General features: G+C 40.9%; 1 protein-coding gene across 2 annotated transcripts in view; it reads right to left on the minus strand.

Annotated features, from left to right (window-relative positions):
- Positions 1–1,796: 1,796 nt before the first annotated feature.
- The window catches only part of kcnh1b (potassium voltage-gated channel, subfamily H (eag-related), member 1b), a 64,287-nt gene continuing 40,741 nt past the window's right edge, over positions 1,797–25,342 (minus strand). For both annotated transcript variants that reach the window (XM_074683967.1, XM_074683974.1), the window contains 4 exons: positions 21,163–21,362; positions 20,830–21,082; positions 15,213–15,409; positions 1,797–6,606 (listed from right to left, as the gene is read on the minus strand). In XM_074683967.1, coding sequence (XP_074540068.1) covers positions 5,761–6,606; positions 15,213–15,409; positions 20,830–21,082; positions 21,163–21,362 — 1,496 coding nt within the window. In that variant the 3' untranslated portion in view covers positions 1,797–5,760. The remainder of the gene's footprint in view (positions 6,607–15,212; positions 15,410–20,829; positions 21,083–21,162; positions 21,363–25,342) is intronic.

Raw genomic sequence — 25,342 nt, forward strand, 5'->3', positions numbered from 1 at the left:
GAGAATGGTTTTGGGAAAGACTTAAGTTTTTTGTTTTTTTTTTTTTTACATGGGAAGTTGAGATGGCGCAGCCCATTGGTGCGTTGGAGCGCCACTCTTCGACTGATACCATTGCCGTCTGATGAACTAAAATATTATAAAATATTGAATGATCAAAGCAACTAAATTTGCTTTAAAACATAGATAGTAACAGCTCTATATATAGTTTTAGTTATTTACTAACTTTTGTAATTTAAGGCCCAGCTAAAATTGAAATCCTGGCTCTGTCCCCGGATACCACCAGTCTTTTTAAAAAATAAAATTTCAATGAACAGAGACAGATCATTATTTAACAAAGACAACACAGTCACTCTAACAATAGTCCAAAATAAAACAAAAACAACTCTGAGTTTATGACGCGTTTTTAATAAATTAACAAAAGTGCAAAATAAAACGGTCAAAGTTTTTTTCTCTTTTTTTTTTTTTTTAATAAAGTGCAAATCAAAATAGTTTAACTGTTAACTCTCCCTGGTTCATTCATATTGAGTGGGACTTTCTTGACGTAAGATTTTTTTGCCTTGAGTAGCACCAGCCTTCATGAGTATCTGATACCTTGAAATGAAAAGGCTGGTATCAGTCAGATACTGATACCTGGTGTCCGCACTTTCCCATCCCTATAAAAAATGTCTGTCATTAAATTGGTCATTTTTGTGTATCGTAAGTAAAGTTTACACGTTTTCAATAGTTTCTGAACATTCTTCAGAAAAAGAAACCTCCTCTGACAGGAAGAAACCTCGAGCAGGACCAGACCAGCCAACACAAGCTGAACCAGAGGGCTCAGGAACTTTTACCCAGAACTAAATTGTTCCTGTGGTCCATCATTTGTCCCAATGTTTCTCAAATTTTTTCAGACCAAGGACCACCTACCTCCCATAAAAATCTTGCGGACCACCACGAGCTAAATACCCCCAGAACAACATCCCAGAGAACAAACTGATGTACTATAAACTCGAATCATACATGTTACAACTTGCTAGGGCAGCAACTAACGATTATTTTAAAAACGGACTGATACGCCAACTATTTTGCGATTAGAATCGTACATTTTATTTCTTTAATTCCCTTTACTCAGAGAAATTATTTTTTTCACAATGACAGTGACTAGAGTAAAAAAGTGCACTTAGTCCTTCATAGTTTGTTGGGGTTTTTTTTTTTTAGAATGAGGGAGAAATGGACCTGAAAATTTTAGTATAACTACATTAGTGATATATTATTCCATAATACTTAAAATTTCCAGTATTTAAATACTTAAGTACTCAGATTAAATTGAATTACTCAACGCTTTTATGAACCAGTAGATCTTATCAATTTGTGTAGCAGCCAAACAACTTGCACCCCTTCTTTTTTCTTGAATGTTCCATTTAAAAAAAAAACAACAATTTATTCACAGTCATTGCGGACCACTAGGGGGCACTGGGGGACCACTAGTGGTCCACGGACCCCAATTTGAGAACCACTGGTTTGTCTGACTGCGGGGCCAAAGACCCAGATAGAATATGCAGAACAGAACCAGACCAGTAGAGGGCAGTAGAACAACAACAAAGACCTTTCTACTGAAATGACACCATAGAGGGAGACAGACAAGCTGTGTAGCACTGCAGTTAGCGTGTTAGCATGGAGGATGTTCAGCCTGTGCTGCTTTTGATGGAGTTTTATTTCACTGCGGATGGATCTGTCGACTCTTGAACGGAAACGTGCTCTGGACACAAAGCCGGTCAAAGCTGTTTCTACTGCGCTGAAGCTAAAACAAAAACAAAGTGAAGTAGAAAGTATAAAATGCTTTATTGTTTACATGTGATGTCATCTTTTCTTATAAATACTTTGTGCAGATACAGTTTTTATTCTTTACAGTGAGTGAAGAACAGAAAGAAGAATATATTTCCGTGTTATTCTGAAGCTTTCCCTCCGATGTGACTTTTCAAACAGTGGGTTTGTGATATTGACAAAAACGTCGTACCATTTTAACACTGAGGTGCTCTTCATGCACGGACGGTGGTCGTTACATACACGTGACCCAAAGTGAAAAGAGAACAAACCCTCGAGTCCTTCACGGGGATTTAAGCAGCAAGGCCAAGTCAGCTGAGATTCAGTCTTTCTTAAAAAAAAAAAAAAGTCAAAGAGACACCAGCGTCATGCAGACAGGACAGAAAGTGCATCAGTGTGGAGCGGCACGTCGACCGGTCTCCGTACAAACAGCGAACATGGCGATAATTGCATAATATGACGCTATAATATATCACAGCTACACAGAATACACACGATACCAGAGTCAGGACAAACACACAGCTCGGCTTCACTTCCTCTCATCAACATTTAAACCCCCAGAATGCATTTCATCTGATTGTGTGAGTAAAGCACCGAATGTGTCAGAAAAATGCAGATGTTCAACATTTCACCGCTTTAAGTCTCAAAAAGGTTCAAGAAAAATGAGTCAGTGTTAGCCTGTTAGCATGTTTGCAGATGATGTTTGACTATACTTTTCAGGACGTATTTTGTGACCGAGATAAAAAGGCGGGTTGTCAAAGCAACAACAGGTCGAATAAACTCCAAATAAAGACAGGTATTGTTGTTTTTTAGGTTGCTTTTGGTTTTTTGTTTTCAGAGGTTTCCCGTCGTGTTCCATCCGACTAAATATGACCAATAACCTAAATCCACAACTTTGTGTCTTTCTCGAAGCTTGATCCTTTCACAAACATCTTAAAGGATGATTTGGAGCAAAAACCTCAACAAGAAGTTTGTTGATATTGTGAAGAAGCTGCAGATTGGTTGGGTTTCAGCATCGTACTTAATGGTTTGGGTTCAACAACAAAATTTCATAGCTTGGGTTCAGGCACCAAACCATCTCTAAGTTAAGTTTAACTCTATGGTTTGGTCCAAGCATCAAAATTGGTGGTTATGTTCAGGCATCCAAAATACCTCGGTAAGATTAAGGTGTCAAAATTTTGTGGTTAGGGTTAGGCATCAACACTTGGTGGTCAGGTCTAAGCATAAACTTCATGGTTAAATTATTGCTTTGTTGGTTGGGTTTTTGCATTAAAACTTCATGGTTAGGTTTAGGCCTCTTGTTGATGTAGGTTTAAGGTTCAGGGTTCAGGGGGTGAAACATGAAGAATCTACAGCGTACTGTTTTTATCAAAGCATGATCCCTTCAAAGTCATCACAAAAAAAGATTAGAAGCCAAAACCTCAACAAGAAGTTTATAAATATTGTGTAAAAGCTGCAGGTTGGTCAGGTTTAAGCATCACACGTCATAGTTTGGGTTTAGGCAGCAGGTTTTTCCTGTAAGAGTTAGGTTCCAGCATAAACTTCACACAACAATGGTTTAAGAATGAAATAAAAAAGTTTTGTTGTGTTTCGGCCTTGCCTTTACATGGAAACGGCATTTTAGCAGACGTAAAATGCGAACTTTTGAAAACAGCTGCTGTGCATCTGTTGCTCCACTTTTGCACTTAGCATTCGCCATTACAACAGATGATCAGCCTCTGAACAAGACAGTTATAGCGCCAACTACAGGCCTGGAATGCTAACTACATTAGGGCAGTCCTTCAGGCCTAAGATTTCATTGAAAACTTTTTAGTTGGGTTCCCATCAAACTTCATGGTTAGGATTAGGTGTAGATTCGGTCAAACTATCTTAGTCAGTGTGGGTTCGAGGGTTTGAAGCATAAAAATATCACAACGTTGTGTTTTTATTAGGGCTGTAATTTTAATGCGTTAATTAGATTAACTAATTACTCTTCAAATTAACACGTTATGAAAATTAACGCAGATTAATCTGGATCCCAAACCCGCGGGGCGTTCAAAGACGCACTTATTTTCAAGTGTCTGGCATTTACAAACCGTGTGTCCTACTTGGAAAAAGTGGTGTTCTCGTCAGATTTTCATATTTCCGACGGTCCCTGAATGTATCACACCTGACGTCAGCAACATCCTTTAAACCGGGGGGAGGGAAGCGAGAGTGATTTGTGACTGGCGTCCACATCACGTTAATTCGCACGTCCTTTTTGAAAATCTGCAGAAAATCAACCATTTGCTCTAGCTCAATTCTGTAAAAAACAGATAATTTTACACTCTTTACTGCTTTAAACAAGCTCTGAATGATCGATATTCATCCTGTATTTAAATCTAAAGAATTCTTTGAAAATTTGCTTCCATCTTCCTGGTGTCATGTTTCAGCTTGGGGCTGCTCTGCACCAATGAGCAACAGTTTGTGTGTTCAGAGCATGTTAAACTGAAAATACTTCACTTTTCTTTGATCCAAGACTTGAAAAAAGTGTTTTGTACCTAGTTCCTCACAGTTTTTAGCCTTTAGCCCTGGTTTTCCTGACCTCATAGAAGTATAGAAGTTCATATTGCAGTGAAAATTGAGTCCACATCGAGTAAAAATGTGACAGAAGCAAAAACCATCCTAAAAATCAAATCAGTTTATCTTAGATGCAGGACTGTGTAGATTTTGTAAAGATAGAACCATAAAACATTTTTCATTTGTTCCTTATGCCTCAGGGTACCTAAAAATGTGTTGTATATATTCCTACCTTATTTTTAAATGTTTTTTAGTGTCTTTTAATGTAATTTTAATATCCTGGAATTCAAATTCTTTATTTTGGGACCTTAAGCAGATATGAGATTAAAATGTGATTAATTAGATTAATTAATTACAAATCCTGTAATTAATTAGATTAATTTTTTTAATCGCCTGACAGCACCAGTTTTTATTGAAGCATGATCCTTTCAAAAACATCACTTCAGAGGTTTTGGAGCCAAGACCTCAAATCAGTTTATGATAATGTAAAAAAGCTGCAACCAGGTTATGTTCAGGCATCAAACTTTGTGGTTCGGTTTAGGCTCTTTAATGTCCCAGGTAAGCTTAAGGTTAGGCTTGGGTATGCAAACTTTGTTGTTTGAGTTAGGCATAGATAGCCTTAAAAAACTTGTTGGTAAAATTTCTGCATCAAGACAACTCGGTTAAGTTAGGAGTCAAAAAACATCATGGCTAGGTCTAAGCATCCACTCTTTGTGGTTAGATTCAAGAATCAAAACTTTACGGTTAAATTTAGGTGAAGATTTGGTCAAAACATCGTCAACGTGGGTCGACAAGTGGAGGCTGTATTTAGAGGTGAAGGACATGGAAACAGTCAAACACTGATCTTTAACTCGTCCTGCAGGAAATAAAACATCAACCTCTGACACATCCAGCGCTTTCCTTTTACCTCCAACCAACCCGGGTCATCACAGACCTGTCACTGAGGTCTGGTCCACAGTGTGGAGGAAGCTCTAAACCACCTGAACCTGACTGGGCCTTTAGATTCACATTCTAACTGAACCAATCAGAAGCTTCCCTGGATCAACCCTGACCTGAACCAGCCTGCAGGGTTAAACTTCCTGACGCCTGAACACCTGATTGGGCCGAATCCATCCAATCAAACACTTCCTGTCGTCACAGTGCCACAGTTCTGTCAAGAACAGCAACGTTACAGCCGTCCTTTGTTATTGCCGCTATCACGTTAAGGTCTGACAGTCCGAGACCCTCATCAGGACCAAAGGTGTCTGTGTGACCACCCTGATCTCTCTGGAGTCTGTAATCAAAGTAAAAATCAGCCCTGTCTTCAGAGTTTGATGTCATTGCTTTCGGTAACATCTTACGAAGTGATGCTACAAACTTCACAAAGTGCTTGGGTCACCGGCGTGACGTCCAGACCGCGTCACACCACGGTCAGACAGTTTAGGAGAAGCTGTCCTTATCCGAGTCAGGAGACGGGGGCCGTGAGATCTCGAAGAAGGATCCAGAAGACTTTCTGGACTTGAGGAGCCTCAGCATCTCGGCCAGCTGAGCCTCCAGAGCCGCCATGCGGCTGTTCAGAGACTTGATGTCTCCACGTAGCTCTTGTTTCAGCTCCAGGAACGAGGCCTGGATGCTCTGCTCGGGGATCGGACAGAACGCCTTCTTCTCCTCCGACTGGACGGGACTCTGCTCTTGCGGCGTTCTGGCTCCGCCCACATTGTCCAGTCTGAGGTCACTTTTAGTGATGCCGCTGTCACAGGAGTCCGTTTTCTTGAGGGACACCTCGTCCTGTGACTTAGTCCTGTCCGGCAGCGTCTCCATGGACTCTGCTTTGGAGACGCTGCTCCACGATTCGGCCTTCACCACCGCCTCCTTGAAATGTCCCCATCCTTTCGCTTTTGGCGGCTCTGCTGATTTGCATCCGATCAGGTTTCCGTTTTGCGTGGCGGGAGCGTGCAGCATGACTCTGCTGGAGGTCTGGGATGAGGATGAAGCAGCGGATGATGACGTAGGGGGCGTGGCGGGGCTCTCAGTCACCATGACGATGCTGGTCGAGGCGAGAACCTCGGGGCCTCTGCCTCTCTCCAGGCGGGCTGCACCTTTCTCCACATCACCGGCGCTTTGGGGGCTCCGCTCTGAGGCCAGGCGAGCCTCCCTCTGCTGCCGGAAACGCTGGAATAGCCGCCTGACCGGGTGGTCCGGAGGGAGGTTCAGAGGAGCCTCGTTCTTCCTCTTCAACATCTCCTCTTCCTCACGCTTCACGTCACTGATCTTCCTGAAGACGATCTGTGAAAGGACAGAATCAGAGAGTCAGAACGGTCCTGAACTTTACCTCCAGCTACTCTAACCAATCACAGCACAGACTCTTACAGCCAGGAAGCCACCGGACGTGAACTGTGACCTTTTAGTCTCACCGTCATGAATCGACTCCCAAATAAACTGGTGCCAACCTAAAACGCCAACCTAATCCTCCTAAATTAAAAGCTTTTTTCTTGTAAATTTTGACTCTACCCTCAGAAGTTTACAACTTTTTCTCGTTAATTGACTTTAGCCTCGTAAATTTATTACTTCAATCCCATAAGTGTCGACTTCATCCTCATAAATTGAAAGCTGTTTTCTCGTGAATTGTTGACCTTATTTTAGTAAGTTGACGACTTCACCCTCGTAAAGTTACGACTTTTTCGCGTAAATTTTCTTAAGCATTGTAAATTTTACGACTTTAATCTCAAAAAGTTGACTTTCTCCTTGTACATAGGGATGGGATTCAATAAGATTTCGTCAATACTGATTCCCTTATCAATCCCTGTTGTGAATTTTCTTGGTACTAAAAGTAGCTTTACAGGTTTTCTGTGTCAGCAACATTTAATTGCGTTTATACTGTAAGTGAATAAAATGTAATTGGTCCCTGCGTCTGGATATTTCTGGGTATAATTAAACAGAAACAGGTAAAAATTTCACACAATGTGACGTTGATGTACTGTGTTGTAATATATTAATAATTCAAGTAGGCCATCTAGTGTCTCAAAGTGGTTATAGCAATAGTTTAAGTTGTTTGGAACCTTTCCGTCAGCCATTTGAAATTCTCAGTATTTTTTTACAAAGAGTTGATGTGATACGTTTCTGTGATGAGAGTTGAAATTCTATTCTGAAGCTGAAGTTATACTGATGCATGCTAACTGCTAACATATCAATGCAGTTTCCCATATACGTTAGCATCAGGCTTGTGCTGTTTTGTTATTTTGGTAAATAAGGTGATTTATACCATGTGGAATGTACTGAATATGAATCTCCTGAGAGAGAGTGATGTACATTTCTTTATGAAGTCAGTTCTTCAGGAAAACTTCAAGCTGAAAATCCTGAATCAGGGTTTTCTTGGGAAACGTTAGCTAACTGCTAAGCTAAGATAGCTACAGCAGACTAGTCGACTTAAGGCCCAGCGGCTCCGGCACAATGTAAAGAATTGATAAGGGAATCATTAAGCACAAAGGCTAACGATATCGATGGATTGAAACATTTCTTATCCATTCTCGTGAATTTCGACCATTCACTCAAATTTCATGACTTCATCTAAAATTTGTGACTTCATTCTTGTAAATTCATGTTTTTGCTCTTGTTAATTTACAAGGCTATCCTGGTTTCATAAATTTATGACTTTTTCTTGCAAATTTACGACTTTATTCTCATTAATTTAAAACTTTTATCTTGTAAATTTACTCTTTTTTTAAAAATCCTGGCCCTAAATCTCTGTTTGTGACGTTCTTTTGGTGCTTTTTTTGGTTTTCATTAATACTCTGCTGATGATTTGGTGATGTTTTTGGAGCAGACTTATCTCCAAACTGAAAGATCAAACCTTCAAACTCAAGCCCGCGACGCTTCACTCTGATTGGACGGTAACTTGATTACACTGAAAACTCTTTCACTGGACTCTTTCAGGTTTATTTCAGGACTATCCGGACTTGGTGTTGCAGCAGGTGCGTCAGCTGTCCAGGTGTGTTCACCTCTCTATGAGGCTGCAGGTGAAGCAGAGAGTGAAGCTCCAGTTACGGCTGAGCGTGCTGTAACTTAATCACATGAACGACTGAAGCAAACGTTAACGTCAGGAGAGATTTGGCGACACCTGACCTCTGAGAGTGGCTGCAGCAGGCGAACGGCTCCATCAGAGCTGCGAGGTGTGACAGCGAGGAGACGCTGGACGTGAGTGAACTGCTGATGATAGGGACGACGGGCTGAGACTGAAACTCTGAAACACTCTCCGCCTCCTCAAACCTGCACCGCGTCACGTCTCTGCTCAGCAGAAACAACAATCAGAGAATCAGAGAAGGTTTGGTCGTTTCCAGGCTTTGGGTTGAGACTCTCGCAGCGTGAAGCAGCTCAGCCACAGGGTTCGGAGAGTTTGGAGGTGAGAGCTGCCTCGGCAGGTCGCTGCTCTTCTCGCCTCCATTATTGCACAGCCAAGCAGAACACGACACGATGGCTTTCACATCGATTTACTGCCCAGAGCGTGAGCCAGCGAGCCAGGAGTGAGATTAACCAGAGGAGAGACGGGGGGAGCAGCGACAGGGTTTTTAAAGCCCGGGTCCAACTGGATGAATTAAAGGAGAACTTTTAAAAACTCTGCGCCGTGAGGATGACGGATGGGGGACCAGGACGGTTTTAAGGAACTGACCCAACCAGAACAAAAAGCTGAAGTCAAAACAGAAGCTGTGACATAAATCCACCAATGATGACCAAGAGAGCAGGACACAACAGACAGAAACGCTTCAGGTTTCTTAACATTTCCAATACAAACGAAGAAAACTCGTCAACAAAGAAGACGTGACAGGAGGAGGGCTCCAGGTCTGTAGGGGGCGCTGCTCGGAGCATGAGAAAGCTTGGACACTTTTTCAACCCTGTTAAAGTTTCTGAACATTACTGGTGTCAACAGCTCTGAAAATAGACAAACGATGCCCCCAGTGGCCATACTTATAGGTGAATAAAAACAAAGTCTTATCTTGTTTTCATACTTTGACGATGTGTCACGAGCTCTTTTTAATCTGAATTAAAGAAATTAGCCTGTTAGCGAGTTAGCAGCCTGTATGTGGGACACTTATTCATGGTTAAGCTGTTGCGTTTTTCTACTTCATGGGCCAAACTGTACAGGGGCTTTAATAGGACAAAGCACTGGTGGCGCCATCTTTAGGACGACCTGGGACAGAACGACAACGAGTGATCGGCCACTCCATGAACGAGGGGTGATAAGATAGAAGGTGATGAGTCTGAAGGGGAAAATCAGTAGAGCAGCATCTTGAACTGAAATAAGGAGAATCCAAAACTGGAAAGTCTATCAGGGAAATGAAAACTGTCTGTTAAACTCGTCCAGAAACTGAATTTGTTTTGGTTTTAACGTACGTACGTTTCAACTCTTCTTCTGGATTTAAAACGTCAGCTGCCACCTCTGGATCTGAAAGAGTCATCACTTTTCTGGGTCTGTGCACGACGCCAGGGTGGTTTTACATTTCTCCACATTGAGCTCTAAAACATCACTTTTTCTGCCGATTTAGAGAAATATTTGTCAAATATTATATATGAATGTTGAATGTTATTTATAAATGTTATAAATCAATGTTCTGATTCTAAATATTTAGCCACATTTGTAAACACTTAGTTTTCATTCTCAATATTAATTTAAGTCTAAATATTGATTAAAGCTTTATGAATCTTTAGCAAAGATTTCTTTTTTTTTGTGATCAATTTTTATTGAAGGGCAGAACATTACAAGGTACATGTCAAACTCAACATAGAGTTCCCTTTCTTTTCTTTCCCAAAATTGTTCTCCTTGTACAATAAATAAAATGTTGAAAGAGTAGGAAGCTACAGATAAACAATCTCTTTACATCAAAGTCAAATAAAAATAATAACATTCAAAATACCACCCATTCATCCGATGGCAATTATCTAACATCCCCCCACCCATCCACCCAGGATCTCTCCCCAGAAAGATAAATAAATGAATAAATAAATGTAAAAATATAAAAATGTAAAAAATAAAATTAAAATTCAAAGTTCAAAGTTTAGCAAAGTTTCCTAAATATTTAGCTAATATGTAAATTCACACTCCCGTCTGTCGAAAGCACCAAAATAAGGCCATGTCCACACGTAGCCGGGTAATTAGGAAAACATATATATTTTTATGCGTTTATGCCTGTCGTCCACACAAACTGCAGTTTTACGTCACCGAAAAACGAAATCTTGTAAAAACTCAAGCCAAAAGAAAGATTTTGGAAAACTCGGGTTTCATGGTTTCGTGTAGACGCCGGTAAACTGAGTTTTCAGTTCTTAAACGTCACAGCTGAATGACGGGGCTCATTCTGATTGGCTGACACGGGTTTTACGTCTGGAAAATCACTGCCCGTTATGGGTTTGGCATCTATCAATCAATCAATCTTTTATTTGTATAGCGACAAATGTTATTTCAAGACACTTTACAAAAACATTTACAGGTATGGATCCGTAAATGTTAATAATATTTTATTAGCAGAAACCCAACATCACGACAAGATAAGGAGTCTTATCTTATCTTATCCACCATGAGTACAGGACTTTGCAGCATTTAGCAAGTTACAATGGCAAGGAAAAACGTCCCTTTAACGGCATACCTCGAGCTGCACTCACTGGCTGATTTACCCGCTGCGTGTGGACGGAAGTATTTTAAAAAATTAATGAGGGGGGATATTCATTTTTGAAAGTACCCGGCCACGAATGGACATGGCCTAAAAGTTGGAGGAAGCGATCCAGCCAAGCAGATTTTGAGAAAGTCAAACACATTCGGCTAAATCAGCCGTTAGAAAATTAACGTATCAAGTGCTGTGATGGCACTGTAAAAGATCCTGTGGCTGACATCCAAGAAGTAGAGCTTGACTTTCTCAAAATCACTTCCTCCAACTTTTACTTTGGTAAAAATCTTTGCAAATATTTATAAATCTTTGCTTAAGATTTAAAAATATTTGATTAATATTTAGTTTTAGCTAAATATTAAAAATGAAACCAAATGTTTAGAAATGTAGCTAAATATTTAGAATCAAAACATTCATTTAAAACATTTATAAATAACATTCGCATTAAGATAAAAAATTTGACAAATATATTTCATAAATATTACTCTAAATCTGCAGAAAAAGTGATGTTACTTGTGGTATGTGTAACTTTACAATCGGCGCCCCCTAGTTTTATTCCTGGTTTCCTCCATCTTTAAACTTCAGTCATATCACGCTGGTTAACTGTGCAGCAGAAATAAATGTGACCTGACTCCACTCGCCTTCAGAGCTGTGTGTGTGTGTGTGTGTGTGAGAGAGAGCGTGACAGCAGACAGACTGATCTGGAGTCAGTCAGAGTGAACGCTGTCAGGCCATGTGAGCCACGGGGCGTTCGCTGACTGTTGGACATCCTGAAGTGTGTTCAGATTGATTCTCTGCCTGCCTGGTGTGTGTGTGTGTGTGTTTGTGTGTGTGTGTGTGTGTGTGTGTATTTATATCCTCAGACGTCTCTCTTCCTGTGAGTACAACCTGCTCTCAATGGTCTGAAAGCAGAAGCAGTCCGTGTGGTACCGTCAGGTGTTCACAGTTTCTGGTTCTGGTTTTTGAAGCAGATGTCAGTTTTCGGTCTCATTTATTCAAATCGTCAAAGATCAGTTCCTCTTTGGAGAGTGGAGCCTGTAACAGACGAGTCTTTAAACTCTGAGGTAGAAACAGTTTTAGATCTGCAGTCTGAGCAGCCTGAGGTCAAAGGTCACGTCCATCATTAACCACAGCTGATCAAAGTCGATAGTCGTCACCGTCCTCTGCCTGGACTCAAGTCATTTCACAGAGAAAGGAGAATTCTTTGATTATTATAAATATCAGAAGGTTAACTGACAGCAGCTGTGGGTGAATGAATGAATGGATGAATATGTCTCTGAAAGGGTATTTGGAAAGATGAATGGTTGGATAATTGATTTTTTAGTTCAGGTTGGATGGATGAATGTTAATTTACTAGAGATAAACAGATTAACAAAAAGAGAGATGATGGATGGATAAATTGAAGGATGAGCTAATTGATGGATTCATGCACTGGATGGATGGATAATCCAAAGATAAACTGATGGATGGATGACCAATGGACAAATAATTAGTACATGGACGAATGTTGGTGGAAGACTGATTAAGTGATGGATGATGTAATGAGCGGTGGATAAATTGATTGATTTATGGATGATATATGAATGAATGACTAAAGAGAGATCAATGGATTGCTGCTGAGTGGCTGATGGATGATTGATGGATAGATGATAGATGGATGACTAATGGATAACTGATGGATGACTGATGGATGACTGATGGATGACTAATGGATGTCTGATGGATGGCTGATGGATGATTGATAAATGGATACCTGATGGATGATTGATTGGTGATTGATAGATGGATAACTGCTGGATTATTGATGGATGACTGATGGATAAATAACTGATGTATGATTGATTGGTGATTGATGGATGGATAACTGATGGTTAACTGATGAATGATTGATGGATGATTGATGGATAGCTGATGGATGATTGATGGATGATTGATGGATGATTTATGAATGAATGATGGATGATTGATGGATGGATAACTGATGGATGATTGATTGATGATTGATGGATGATTGACAGATGATTGATGGATGATTGATGGATGATTGATGGGTGATTGGTGGATGGATAACTGATGGATGACTGATGGATGATTGATAGATGATTGATGGATGATTAATGGATGGATAACTGATGGATGATTGATGGATGATTTATGGATGATTGATGGATGGATAACTGATTGATGACTGATGGATAAATAACTGATGTATGATTGATGGATGATTGATGGATGGATAACTGATGGATGATTGATGGATGATTGATGGATGATTGATGAATGGATAACTGATGGATAACTGATGGATGATTGATGGATGATTGATGGATGGATAACTGATGGATGATTGATGGATGATTGATGGATGGATAACTGATGGATGATTGATGGATGATTTATGGATGATTGATGGAAGATTGATGAATGGATAACTGATGGATGATTGATGGATGATTGATGGATGATTGATGGATGATTGGTGGATGGATAATAATGGATAACTGATGTATGATTGATTGGTGATTGATGGATGGATAACTGATGGATAACTGATGAATGATTGATGGATGATTGATGGATAGCTGATGGATGATTGATGGATGATTGATGGATGATTTATGAATGAATGATGGATGATTGATGGATGGATAACTGATGGATGATTGATGGATGATTGATGGATGATTGATTGGTGATTGATAGATGATTGATGGATGATTGATGGATGATTGATGGATGGATAACTGATGGATGATTGATGGATGATTTATGGATGATTGATGAATGGATAACTGATGGATGATTGATGGATGATTGATGGATGATTGATGGATGGATAACTGATGGATGATTGATGGATGATTGATGGATGATTGATGGATGATTAATGGATGGATAACTGATGGATGATTGATGGATGGATAACTGATGGATGATTGATGGATGATTGATGGATGATTGATGAATGGATAACTGATGGATGATTGATAAATGATTGATGGATGATTGATGGATGGATAACTGATGGATGATTGATGGATGATTGATGGATGATTAATGGATGGATAACTGATGGATGATTGATGGATGATTTATGGATGATTGATGGATGATTGATGAATGGATAACTGATGGATGATTGATGGATGATTGATGGATGATTGGTGGATGGATAATAATGGATAACTGATGTATGATTGATTGGTGATTGATGGATGGATAACTGATGGATAACTGATGAATGATTGATGGATAGCTGATGGATAGCTGATGGATGATTGATGGATGATTGATGGATGACTGGCTAGAACATCAGACAGCTGATTCACACATTCACTCATTTTAGTTGAGTTCATCGATTCATATAAATCAAGTTTTTCTAAAAAATAACTGAATCATACGTTTATTTTTGTCCTAATTCAGAGAGAACAGCACAGTGGGCTGAGCCTGGGGGAGTGAGACTGAACCATGGGGTCAAAGCTCTGAGTCTGGATCGGTCGGTCCAGAATCAGTAAAACCTGATGGCTGTGAAGTCTTAGCTTTGTTTGTTAAACCTTAGAGATTATTTTTATTCTGGGTGGAACAGGATTATCCGTAAAGATCTTCTTACTCTGTTGTTGCTGTGAGACCCTGAGCGTCTTGTGGTCTGACCTGACACACAAAAACAGGAAGTGGATTAACAGTGGATATCAGATAATGGATCACTGATGGGATGGGATCTGGAGCTGCTTCAATCAATAGGAGGTTTTACTAAATCAACCTTCAGGGGTCAAGAACTCGCCCTGTCCTTCTGCTGAGGAGGACTGAGGAAGGAGGACCTGAGACCTGGGTTTGGGTTCAGGGAAGAGAGGATTCTTAAGTCCTGCCTGGCCGTGTCTCTGTCAGAGTGTGAAAGAACCAGTCCTGGGGTTGTTTTGGTGTCTGAGGTGTGTTTCGGGGTGAAACTGAGCGTGAAGTCTCAGCCGAGGTGTGAACGCAGCGCTCTGTCAGCGTCCTCCCACGCTGCTGGCTCACCTGACATCACACCTGCTGTGTGGAGGAGGACGGGCGAGAACAGAGCAGCTTATGTAAAGTCTGCGGTAAACACACAAACACTCACAAACACACACTTCACACACCTCTCCTGCTGCTCGTTCTCTTTTCAGCAGCTCAGAGCTCGTCTTCATGAACTCTCCTCTGAAACCAAACATGCTGCATCTCCAGACGTTAATCATCCTGCTCCTGTTTCTGATGACTCACCCTCTTCCTCAGGTTGTACGTGAGCAGCAGGTTTCTGGCGAAGTGGTTCGCAAAGGCCGAGTAGAACTCCAGAACTTTCTGCAGCCCGTCTCGTTTGATGATGTGGAGGTCGCAGTACGTTAGCGCTCGCACGTTAGCGCACGACTGAGCCAGCGTCATCTCCTTCCAGAAGACGTCACCGAACACGTCACCTTTACCTGAAAACACACATTAACACACCTTAACACACAGGAGGAAAGACTCCTCTGTTTGCCATCACAACATCCTGGAGCTGAACCCAGAAAACAAAGCAAACGATAAGTAAAGGAATAAATTCATAAATAAACAAACAACCAGGCAGCGTCTGAACCTCCTGGATCATAAATAGACTCAGATGTAGGACACTCTCCCAGCGTTTAACCATCCTGACACTCTGAGGGGATCTGGATGTTTGTCAGCAGCTGTCTGAGGATCCGTCTGATACTTTCTGTCAGAGTCGCTTTTGACTTAGCTTCAAGCTAATGCTAAAGATCAGCTGACTGGGAACACAACAAAAACAAAGAGAACTGTCCCTGCCTTCCAACATGTGGAAAGCCAAAAGAAATCATGTTTTTAGACTTAATATGAGCAACGATCAACTGACGAATCTAGAAAAAAAGAATTTTATTCAAAATGATTAAAAGACAAAAACGAGTCAGTTGTGAATATCTGAGTTTGCAATGTAGGGAGAGTACACTTCCCTTCTCTTTCATGTGCATGTGTCAACAGCTTAGGCAGGGAGAGCTTATTTTCTGCAGCTTCTTGTCCATGCATCAAGAAAAACAAGGCAGGGAGAACACACATTCCCTTTCATTTTCGTTAAAGTACTCCAGAAGCCAGAGCAGGAAGAGCACACCTCCTCTTTCCTTGTGCATTCAAAATAAGTTAAGGCAGGGAGAGCACACTTCCCCTCATTTTCAGGTGTGTATTTGTAAAGCTGAGGCAGGTAATAAACACTTTCTGTCTCTTGTATGTGTAAAGGAGATAAAGCCAAGGCAGGGAGAGCACACCACTCTTTCATGTGCTTACATTGACTGCTTAGGTAGGAAGAGAATACCTCCTCTTGTTTTAAGGTGCATGCGTTAAAAGCTTAGGCAGGGGGAGCCCATTTTTTTCTACTTTTTCATCATTACATTTAAAACTAAGGATGGTAAAGCACACTTCCCCTTGCATTAATGTGCATACAAGAGTCCTCAAGGCAGGGAGAGCACACATCTTCTCTCATATCTGAATCAACAAAAAGTCCAGGCAGGGAGAACCCTCATTTTCTTTTCCTTATAAGTTTTCATTTGAAAAAGAAGGTAGGGAGAGCACACTCTCCCAGTATTTATGTGCATTTGACAAATGCTAAGGCAGGGAGAGCATATGTCACCACCCTTTGATGTGAAATTAACATATTAACATATTCCCTCTCTTTCATTTAAGTACTTTAGAAGCCAGGGCAGGAAGAGCACAGCTCCTCTCTCTGTCATATATATGTATAATAAAAGAAGTTCAAGCAAGGAGAGCACAGTTTTCTTCATTATGACATGCAAATTTGAAAAGCTGAGGCAGGGAATGAACACTTTCTGTCTCTTGTGTGTTTACAGAGAAAAATCTTAAAAAGGGAGAGCACACCTGCTAAGTAATGAAGAGCACACCTCCCCTAGTTTAAAGGTGCATGAACTGAAAGCTTGGGGGGGGCACATATTTGAACCTAAGGAGGGAAAAGCACATCTCCCCTTGCTTTTATGTGCATACAAAAATCGCCAAGGCAGTGAGAGCACACCTCATTATGCGCATTCATTTAAAAACCAAGGCAGGGAGAGCACACCCTCTTTATGTACAGTTGTGAAAAGTCAGAGCAGGAAGAGCACAACTCCTCTCTCCCTCTAAAAAGTAAAGGCTGGGAGAGCACACCTCCTCCAGCATATCAGATTGATGTCTGCAGTCTCTGTAAACGTTGGGACCTCAGGCCCTCAGGGTGATGAATGTGTCACTGATGGAGCAGCGGGGCTCTGCAGCGCTAACACACACAGAGCAGCTGCAGGGACTTCACATCAGTCTGAAAGTGAGAGGAGGAAGTGAGGCCGAGGTGAGCACACTTTAAATAGATCTGAAAATGATGTGAAACGAGAGGAGGAGCAGTTCAGAGGAGAAGGTTTCAGACAGATGTGAGGGGGAGTCTAAATATTTATCCAGAGAGGAAGTGAAGCTGTGGTCTTATGGTCCCCTCTGGTCATTATCTGGAAGTCAAAGTAGAAATCTAGAGGACTGAAAAAGATCAGCAGGTCTCGCTTTCTGTCATAGTCTCAGCAGCTGCAGCTCCACTGCAAAACAGACACACCAATCGTGTCTTTGTATCTTAAAATATGATCAGCTGCTTCACGTGAAGTTTCAGAAACAAGAGTGAAGATATCATCAGGGGATGCTCTATCCATCCTTAAAAGAAAAGCAGTCACACAGCTCAGAAACAGGAATAAGAAGGGTTACATTAACAACTCTGACACTAAAACATGAATCAAGCTCTTCAGGTCATTTCTAGTGCTCTAATGTTTCTTAAAGAGACAGTTCCATAGTGCTTTGATGTTCCTTAAAGTGACAGTTCCATAGTGCCTGATGTTTCTTAAAGAGACAGTTTCATAGTGCTTTGATGTTCCTTAAAGTGACAGTTCCATAGTGCCTGAGTTTTCTTATAGAGACAGTCTTATTGTGCCATGATGTTTCTTAAAGAGACAGTGTCATAGTGCTCTGATGAATCTAAAAGAGACAGGTGTTTGGTGTCCTAATGTTTCTTAAAGAGACAGTTCCATCATATTTGATGTTTCTTAAAGAGACAGTTCCATTGTCCCTGATGTTTCTTAAAGAGACAGTTCCATAGTGTCTGATGTTTCTTCAAGAGACAGTTGCAAAGTGCCTGATGTTTCTTAAAGAGACAGTTCCACAGTGCTTTGATGTTTCTTAAAGAGACAGTACAAAAGTGCCTGATGTTTTTTAAAGAGACAGTTCCATAGTGCCTGATGTTTCTTAAAGAGACAGTTCAACAGTGCTTTGATGTTTCTTAGAGAGACAGCACAATAGTGCCTGATGTTTTTTAAAGAGACAGTTCCATTATGCATTAATGATTTTTAAAGAGACAGTTCCATAGTGCTCTGAGTTTTCTTAAAGAGACAGTCTTATTGTGCCATGATGTTTCTTAAAGAGACAGTGTCATAGTGCTCTGATGTATCTTAAAGAGACAGGTGTTTGGTGTCCTAATGTTTCTTAAAGAGACAGTTCCATAGTGTCTAATGTTTCTAATAAAAGACAGTTCCATAGTGTCCGATGTTTCTTAAAGAGACAGTTCCATAGTGCTTTGATGTTTCTTAAAGAGACAGTTCCACAGTGCTTTGATGTTTCTTAAAGAGACAGTACAATAGTGCCTGATGTTTTTTAAAGAGACAGTTCCATAGTGCCTGATGTTTCTTAAAGAGACAGTTCCATTATGCATTAATGATTTTTAAAGAGAAAGTTCCATAGTGCTCTGAGTTTTCTTATAAAGACAGTCTTGTTGTGCCATGATGTTTCTTAAAGAGACAGTGTCATAGTGCTCTGATGTATCTTAAAGAGACAGGTGTTTGGTGTCCTAATGTTTCTTAAAGACACAGTTCCATCGTATTTGATGTTTCTTAAAGAGACAGTTCCATATTGTCCTAATGTTTCTTAAAGAGACAGTTCCATCGTGTCTGATGTTTCTTGAAGAGACAGTTTCATAGTGCCTGATGTTTCTTAAAGAGACAGTTGCAAAGTGCCTGATGTTTCTTAAAGAGACAGTTGCAAAGTGCCTGATGTTTCTTAAAGAGACAGTTCCACAGTGCTTTGATGTTTCTTAAAGCGACAGTACAACAGTGCCCGATGTTTTTTAAAGAGACAGTTCCATAGTGCCTGATGTTTCTTAAAGAGACAGTTCCACAGTGCTTTGATGTTTCTTAAAGCGACAGTACAACAGTGCCTGATGTTTTTTAAAGAGACAGTTCCATAGTGCCTGATGTTTCTTAAAGAGACAGTTCCACAGTGCTTTGATGTTTCTTAAAGAGACAGTACAATAGTGCTCTGAGTTTTCTTATAGAGACAGTCTTATTGTGCCATGATGTTTCTTAAAGAGACAGTGACATAGCGCTCTGATGTATCTTAAAAAGACAGGTGTTTGGTGTCCTAATGTTTCTTAAAGAGACAGTTCCATCGTGTCTGATGTTTCTTAAAGAGACAGTTCCATAGTGTCTGATGTTTCTTAAAGAGACAGTTCCATAGTGTCTGATGTTTCTTCAAGAGACAGTTGCAAAGTGCCTGATGTTTCTTAAAGAGACAGTTCCATAGTGCCTGATGATTTTTAAAGAGCTAGTTCCATCATGTCTGATGTTTCTTAAAGAGACAGTTCCATAGTGCCTGATGTTTCTTAAAGAGACAGTTCCAAAGCGCTCTGATGTTTCTTAAAGAGACAGTTCCATAGTGCCTGATGTTTCTTAAAGAGACAGTTGCAGAGTGCCTGATGTTTCTTAAAAAGACAGTTCCATAGGGCTCTGATGTTTCTTAAAGAGACAGTGCCATAGGGCTCTGATGTTTCTTAAAGAGACAGTTTCATTGTGCCCTGATTTTTGTTTAGGGACTGTATGCAGAGGTTTTTGGGGTATGTGACCATTTTGAGTGATAGTTGGAAACTGATTGCTGTGTTTGTCAATTTCCAATCATCTTAACCAGTTTAACCAGACCTCAGGTCCATGATGCAGACTGAGTTGGTTTTGATCTGACAAATCATCCTGAGGGGGTTGATGTAAGTATAGAGGATGAAAAGTTTGTGTTAATTTCATCCTGTGGGGATGATGAAAGTATGATTCAGGGTTCATGTTGATTCTGCTGTCTCACAGACCGTCACACAGCCTCTCAGCTCGCTCAGCAAACAGGAACGAGGATGATTGGTGTTAAAGAGAGCGCTGAGCGAGGGAGCTGCATAAAGACTCTGACAGCTGTTCACTCCGCCTCACCCGCCCTCACAGCCTCCTCCATCCTTCACTCTGTTTGTTTCTCAACCTGTGAACGCTCCCCTCTTCACCAAGCGAGGAAAAACTAACAAAAAAGTCTTCACGCTTTAAAGTGCCGCTCTGCTAATGAGAGCCCTGGAGCTTAATTCCCACGCTCTCTGACGGAAATAACAGACACGTTCCTCCCGCTGCCAGCGCAGAGGAAGCAGCTCAGCGTCTTTGTGCTGTGATCCTCTGCAGGGCTCAGTGTTTTTGTTTCTCAGCTCAGGTGTTTCCTCCGCACTGAGGAGGAGGAGGAGGAGGAGGAAGAGCTGGCAGCTGGCTGAGAGACAAAAACACATTTTTAATCCTCCTTCTGACATCTGATTTGTGTTCCTGCTGAAGGAGCTTTAATAACCTGAGAGGAGAAGGTGTGAGACGAGTCTGAGCAGAGCGGGATCCAGAAAACCTGCAGATCTGAGTCTCAAACAGCAGAACAGAGACCTCAGAGGTCAGACTCAAGGGTCGGACTCAGAGGTCAGACTCGAGGACTCCAAAACGGCGAGTGAACAGAGGCTGATCAAATAAAGTAAATAACAGAATCAAAGTGATCAAACTCTCACCTAAGATTGCGACCACCTCATCGTCCTGGATGACCTCCAGTGACCCCGACACCACGAAGCAGAGGCTGTCCACACTCTCCCCGGCGTGGAAGATGAGGTCACCCGGTGCACTGTGAACCGTCTGGAATTCCATGGCGAGCGCTCGCAGGCAGCCGTCACTCGCCAACCTGAACGCCGGGTGCTCCTTGAACACCTTCCTGTTCAGGTGGACGCAGATATCTGCACGCATGTCCTTGGGACAGATCTGCAGCACCTGAGGGGTCACACAGAGGTCATACAGAGGTCATAAAGAGGTCACTTCAGCTGTGACACGCTGAGTGGACGAGCGGTTACCTTGTCGGTGTCGATGCCTCGGGACATGGACCAGGTGGACACGATGTAGTCCATGACACGCTCGCTCAGGCCTTTGGGGACCTGGTAGAGTTTGAGGAAGTCCCGCACGCTGTTGAGCATCTCGTGGTAGCGGTTGGTGTTGGCGTACATCTGCTGGAAGATGGTGGTGACGTTACCGAAGATGGTGGCGTAGAGCAGCGCTGGAGACAGGAAGGGGAAGACGATCTGATCAAAGTGGTGCCAGACAAGTCACCAGAAGTGAGGGATGTCACAGGGTGACCTAGGACATGGTACGGAATGAAGCAACAAAGTTCGACATGAAACAGGACCACACCAGTCCCGTTTCCACAAAGTTTGGTTCATCTCAGTACGGCACACATTTTATGGCGTTTCCTTTAACTTAAACCAGGACAGGTCCCAGAATCACCGTTACTTTCTGATAAAACATGGTACGGTACAAGATGAAGTGCAAAAGCATTCAATAAACAATGACGCACAAAGATACGATCGCAGGAACCAGGGGTGTCAAACCTTTGCCAATCGGTGTGCTGCTCTCCAACCCATGTGGCATGCTACTCTATCAAAAATATTGAAATATTGATGCCAACATTGGGATCAGTATTGATCAATACTTGGATGATGAGATTTATACTTAAGTTTCAGTTTCCTTCTCTACATGTGCTTATACCTGTCTAGATAGATAGATAGATAGATAGATAGATAGATAGATAGATAGATAGATAGATAGATAGATAGATAGATAGATAGATAGTTAGATAGATAGATAGATAGACAGACAGATAGATAGATAGATAGATAGATAGATAGATAGATAGATAGATAGATAGATAGATAGATAGATAGAACTCTGTGTCACCGCATAAATCAGAAATTTGTTTTTGTCAAGTAAGACTTTTAACTCACAAACACATAAATCTCACTTTGAAAATTGTAAATTTATTCATTTTCATTATGTGTCATTTCTTTGATGTCGGGGAGGAAATGTGTTTGTTAGACCATGAGTGTGATTTGGCGCTCTGTCGTACCATGGACAATTTTAATGGCTCTTGGTCTCTGACTGGTCGGCCACCCCTGGCATTAACGATGTCAAACGAAACAAAATGAAATGTTACCGTAATGTGTGCTACGGCAAGAAATTAAAGAAGGACGTGAAACGATATAAAACTTGAAGAGATGTATGAAATGAAAAGATAAAATAAAATTCTTGAAAATTTGTCTTTTTTGGATCATGCTGGGTATACTCTTTTCACTTTCCTGTCTCTAAATAGAGGAATTAGCTCATAAATAACTTTAAACTGGTTTATATCTTCGCTTTATGCAGATGATAAAACTTTATACGTCACAGACTCTACCTGATTAATCACAGACTGTCTCCACTGTTTACATTTACTCCAAATTTTTAAAAAAATGTCCACACAACTTTGACAGTTTCATAGATTTTATCAAGCATCAGAACAGCTCCACCCTCTGGACATGAAGCCTTTTTCAGTGTTTCACAGATTTCTGACGTGTCTCATCTCTTGGCTCTGAACCCTTGGCTCGTCTTTATTTCCCAGAATCCTTCAGTCAGCTCTGACGTAACCCTGATGTGACCGTCTTTGCCTGGTGGCAGATTAAGCTCATCATTAAACCCACTGTGGTCTGTCCCTGCCCGGTGCCCCTCCTCAGCCTGTCAGCAGGACCGACCCCGACCAGGGTCAGCGGATCGATCCCGACCCGTCCACTCTGAAACACTCTGAACATAACGACAGCAGAGCAGGGCTCGTCAAGGACTCTCTGTCACCTCCAGCAGATCGCCACAGAGTCAGCACAGCCTGGGCGCCGAGCTGACGCTGAAACACCAACAGCAGGTTTCAGACCCAGAGCCAGGTCCTGAACCAGGACCAGAGCCAGGGCCGGGACCACACGCTGAGTTATTTTCATCAAAGGGAGGATGGGGGCCAAGTTACTCAGCTCCAACAGTTATTCATCAAAGCTCCTCTCTGCTCTGGTCCTCGCTCAGAGGCGTCTTTGACGGGTATCAGGAACAAAAACAAAAACAAAGAGTGATAAACATCAAAATGAAGACTTCAGGAAAAAATCTTTTCAGTCACTTTCAGTTCAGTCTGGTGGCTGCAATTCTACTCCAGAGAAACAGACATTCAGTCATTCCCGTCAAAGCTGCCGCTCTCCATGGACTAAAAAAGTACTCACAGGTCCCAAAACATGGGAGTCGATGACCTACCTCTGCCTGGATTAGTTGATTTGCTTGTGCAACTGTATTGTTTGTTTCTAAATGGTCAGTTTGGATCCATCACAACACAAACGAAACAACGACCAACTCAGGTGTTCTGTGAGGGAGTTAGATGTCTACCTCTGCCCTGATCTGTTAGTTTATTAGGGTCAGTTCGTCTCGGTACAGCACACGTTTTGTGTTGAAATTTTGGTGTCTCTATTATTATATTTTTACGATGTTTAAGTTGCAGAAAACAAAAGTGAACCTAATTTACTGTAGTGAAAAGATATTCATTTGAATCAAACCAGAAGCCAGAGTCCTTTAAGATAGATAGATAGATAGATAGATAGATAGATAGATAGATAGATAGATAGATAGATAGATAGATAGATAGATAGATAGATAGATAGATAGATAGATAGATAAATAGATAGATGGATAGATGGATAGATGGACAGGAACTTCACTAATCCCTCAGGAAGGTTACCCCAAGAGATTCAGATTCTTGCAGCAGTTGCACCAAAGAATAGAACCAGCACACAAGTAGAAAAAAATATATATAGGATACAAACTCAAGTTATATACAAGCACTATACTGTTAACAGTAGCTGCAATTATAATAGTATTTTGGTTTTGTTGATAGAATTTTACGTCATGATCTTAGGTTGATACTAGTGCTGTCTGGCGATTAAAAAAATTAATCTAATTAATTACAGGATTTGTAAATAATTAATCTAATTAATCGCATTTTAATCTAATATCTGCTTAAGGTCCCAAAATAAAGAATTTGAATTCCAGGACATTAAATTTACATTAAAAGACATTTAAAAAAAAAACATTTAAAAATGAGGCGGGAATATATACAACACATTTTTAGGTACCCTGATGCATAAGGAACACATGAAAAAAGTTTTATTGTTCTATCTTTACAAAATCTACACAGTCCTGCACCTAAGAGAAGCTGATTTGATTTTTAGGACGTTTTTTGCTTCTGTCATATTTTTACCCGATGTGGACTCAATTTTCACTGCAATATGAACTTCTTTACTTCTATGGGGTCAGCAGAACCAGGGCTTAAGGCTAAAAACTGTGAGGAACTATGTACAAAACACTTAATTCAAGTCTTGGATCAAAGAAAAGTGAAGTATTTTCAGTTTAACATGCTCTGAACACACAAACTGTTGCTCATTGGTGCAGAGCAGCCCCAAGCTGAAACATGACACCAGGAAGATGGAAGGAAATTTTCAAAGAATTCTTAAGATTTAAATACAAAACATTTATCGATCATTCAGAGCTTGTTTAATGCAGTAAAGAGTGTAGAATTATCTGTTTTTTACAGAATTGAGCTAAAGCAAACGGTTGATTTTCTGCAGATTTTCAAAAAGGACGTGTGAATAAACGAGATGTGGACCACTCTCGCTTTCCCCCGTCTAATGCATGTTGCTGACGTCAGGTGTGATACATTCAGGGACCATCGGAAATTTGAAAATCTGACGAGAACACCACTTTTCCAAATAAGACAAACGGTTTGTAAATGCCAGACATTCGAAAATAAGTGTGTCTTTGAACGCCTGTGGGTTTTGGATCCAGATTAATCTGCGTTATTTTTTATAACGCGTTGATTTGCAGTGTAATTAATTAATCTAATTGACGTGTTAAAATGACAGCCCTAGCTAATATATACATTTTTGAGAGTGTGTGTTAGTATCATTATCGGCCTGTAGAAGCTGAAAGTTTTCGGTTATCGGTATCAGTTCAAGAAAAAAGTTATCATGCATCCCTACTAAGAAGGGCACGGTTGGCTGTGAAAACACAAACAGGTTCAGGCTTTACTGATCCAAAACCGTACCAAACTTCACTGATCCGTACTGAACCACTTCATTCCAGAGTTTAGTTTACATGATTTCCACCCGTTCAGACTCTAATCTCGGTTGATTTCCCTTC

This window comes from Halichoeres trimaculatus, unplaced genomic scaffold, assembly GCF_033239565.1.
Source record: "Halichoeres trimaculatus isolate MK-OKI-2021-1 unplaced genomic scaffold, fHalTri1.1 fHalTri1_scaffold_2, whole genome shotgun sequence".
Lineage (NCBI taxonomy): Eukaryota > Metazoa > Chordata > Actinopteri > Labriformes > Labridae > Halichoeres > Halichoeres trimaculatus.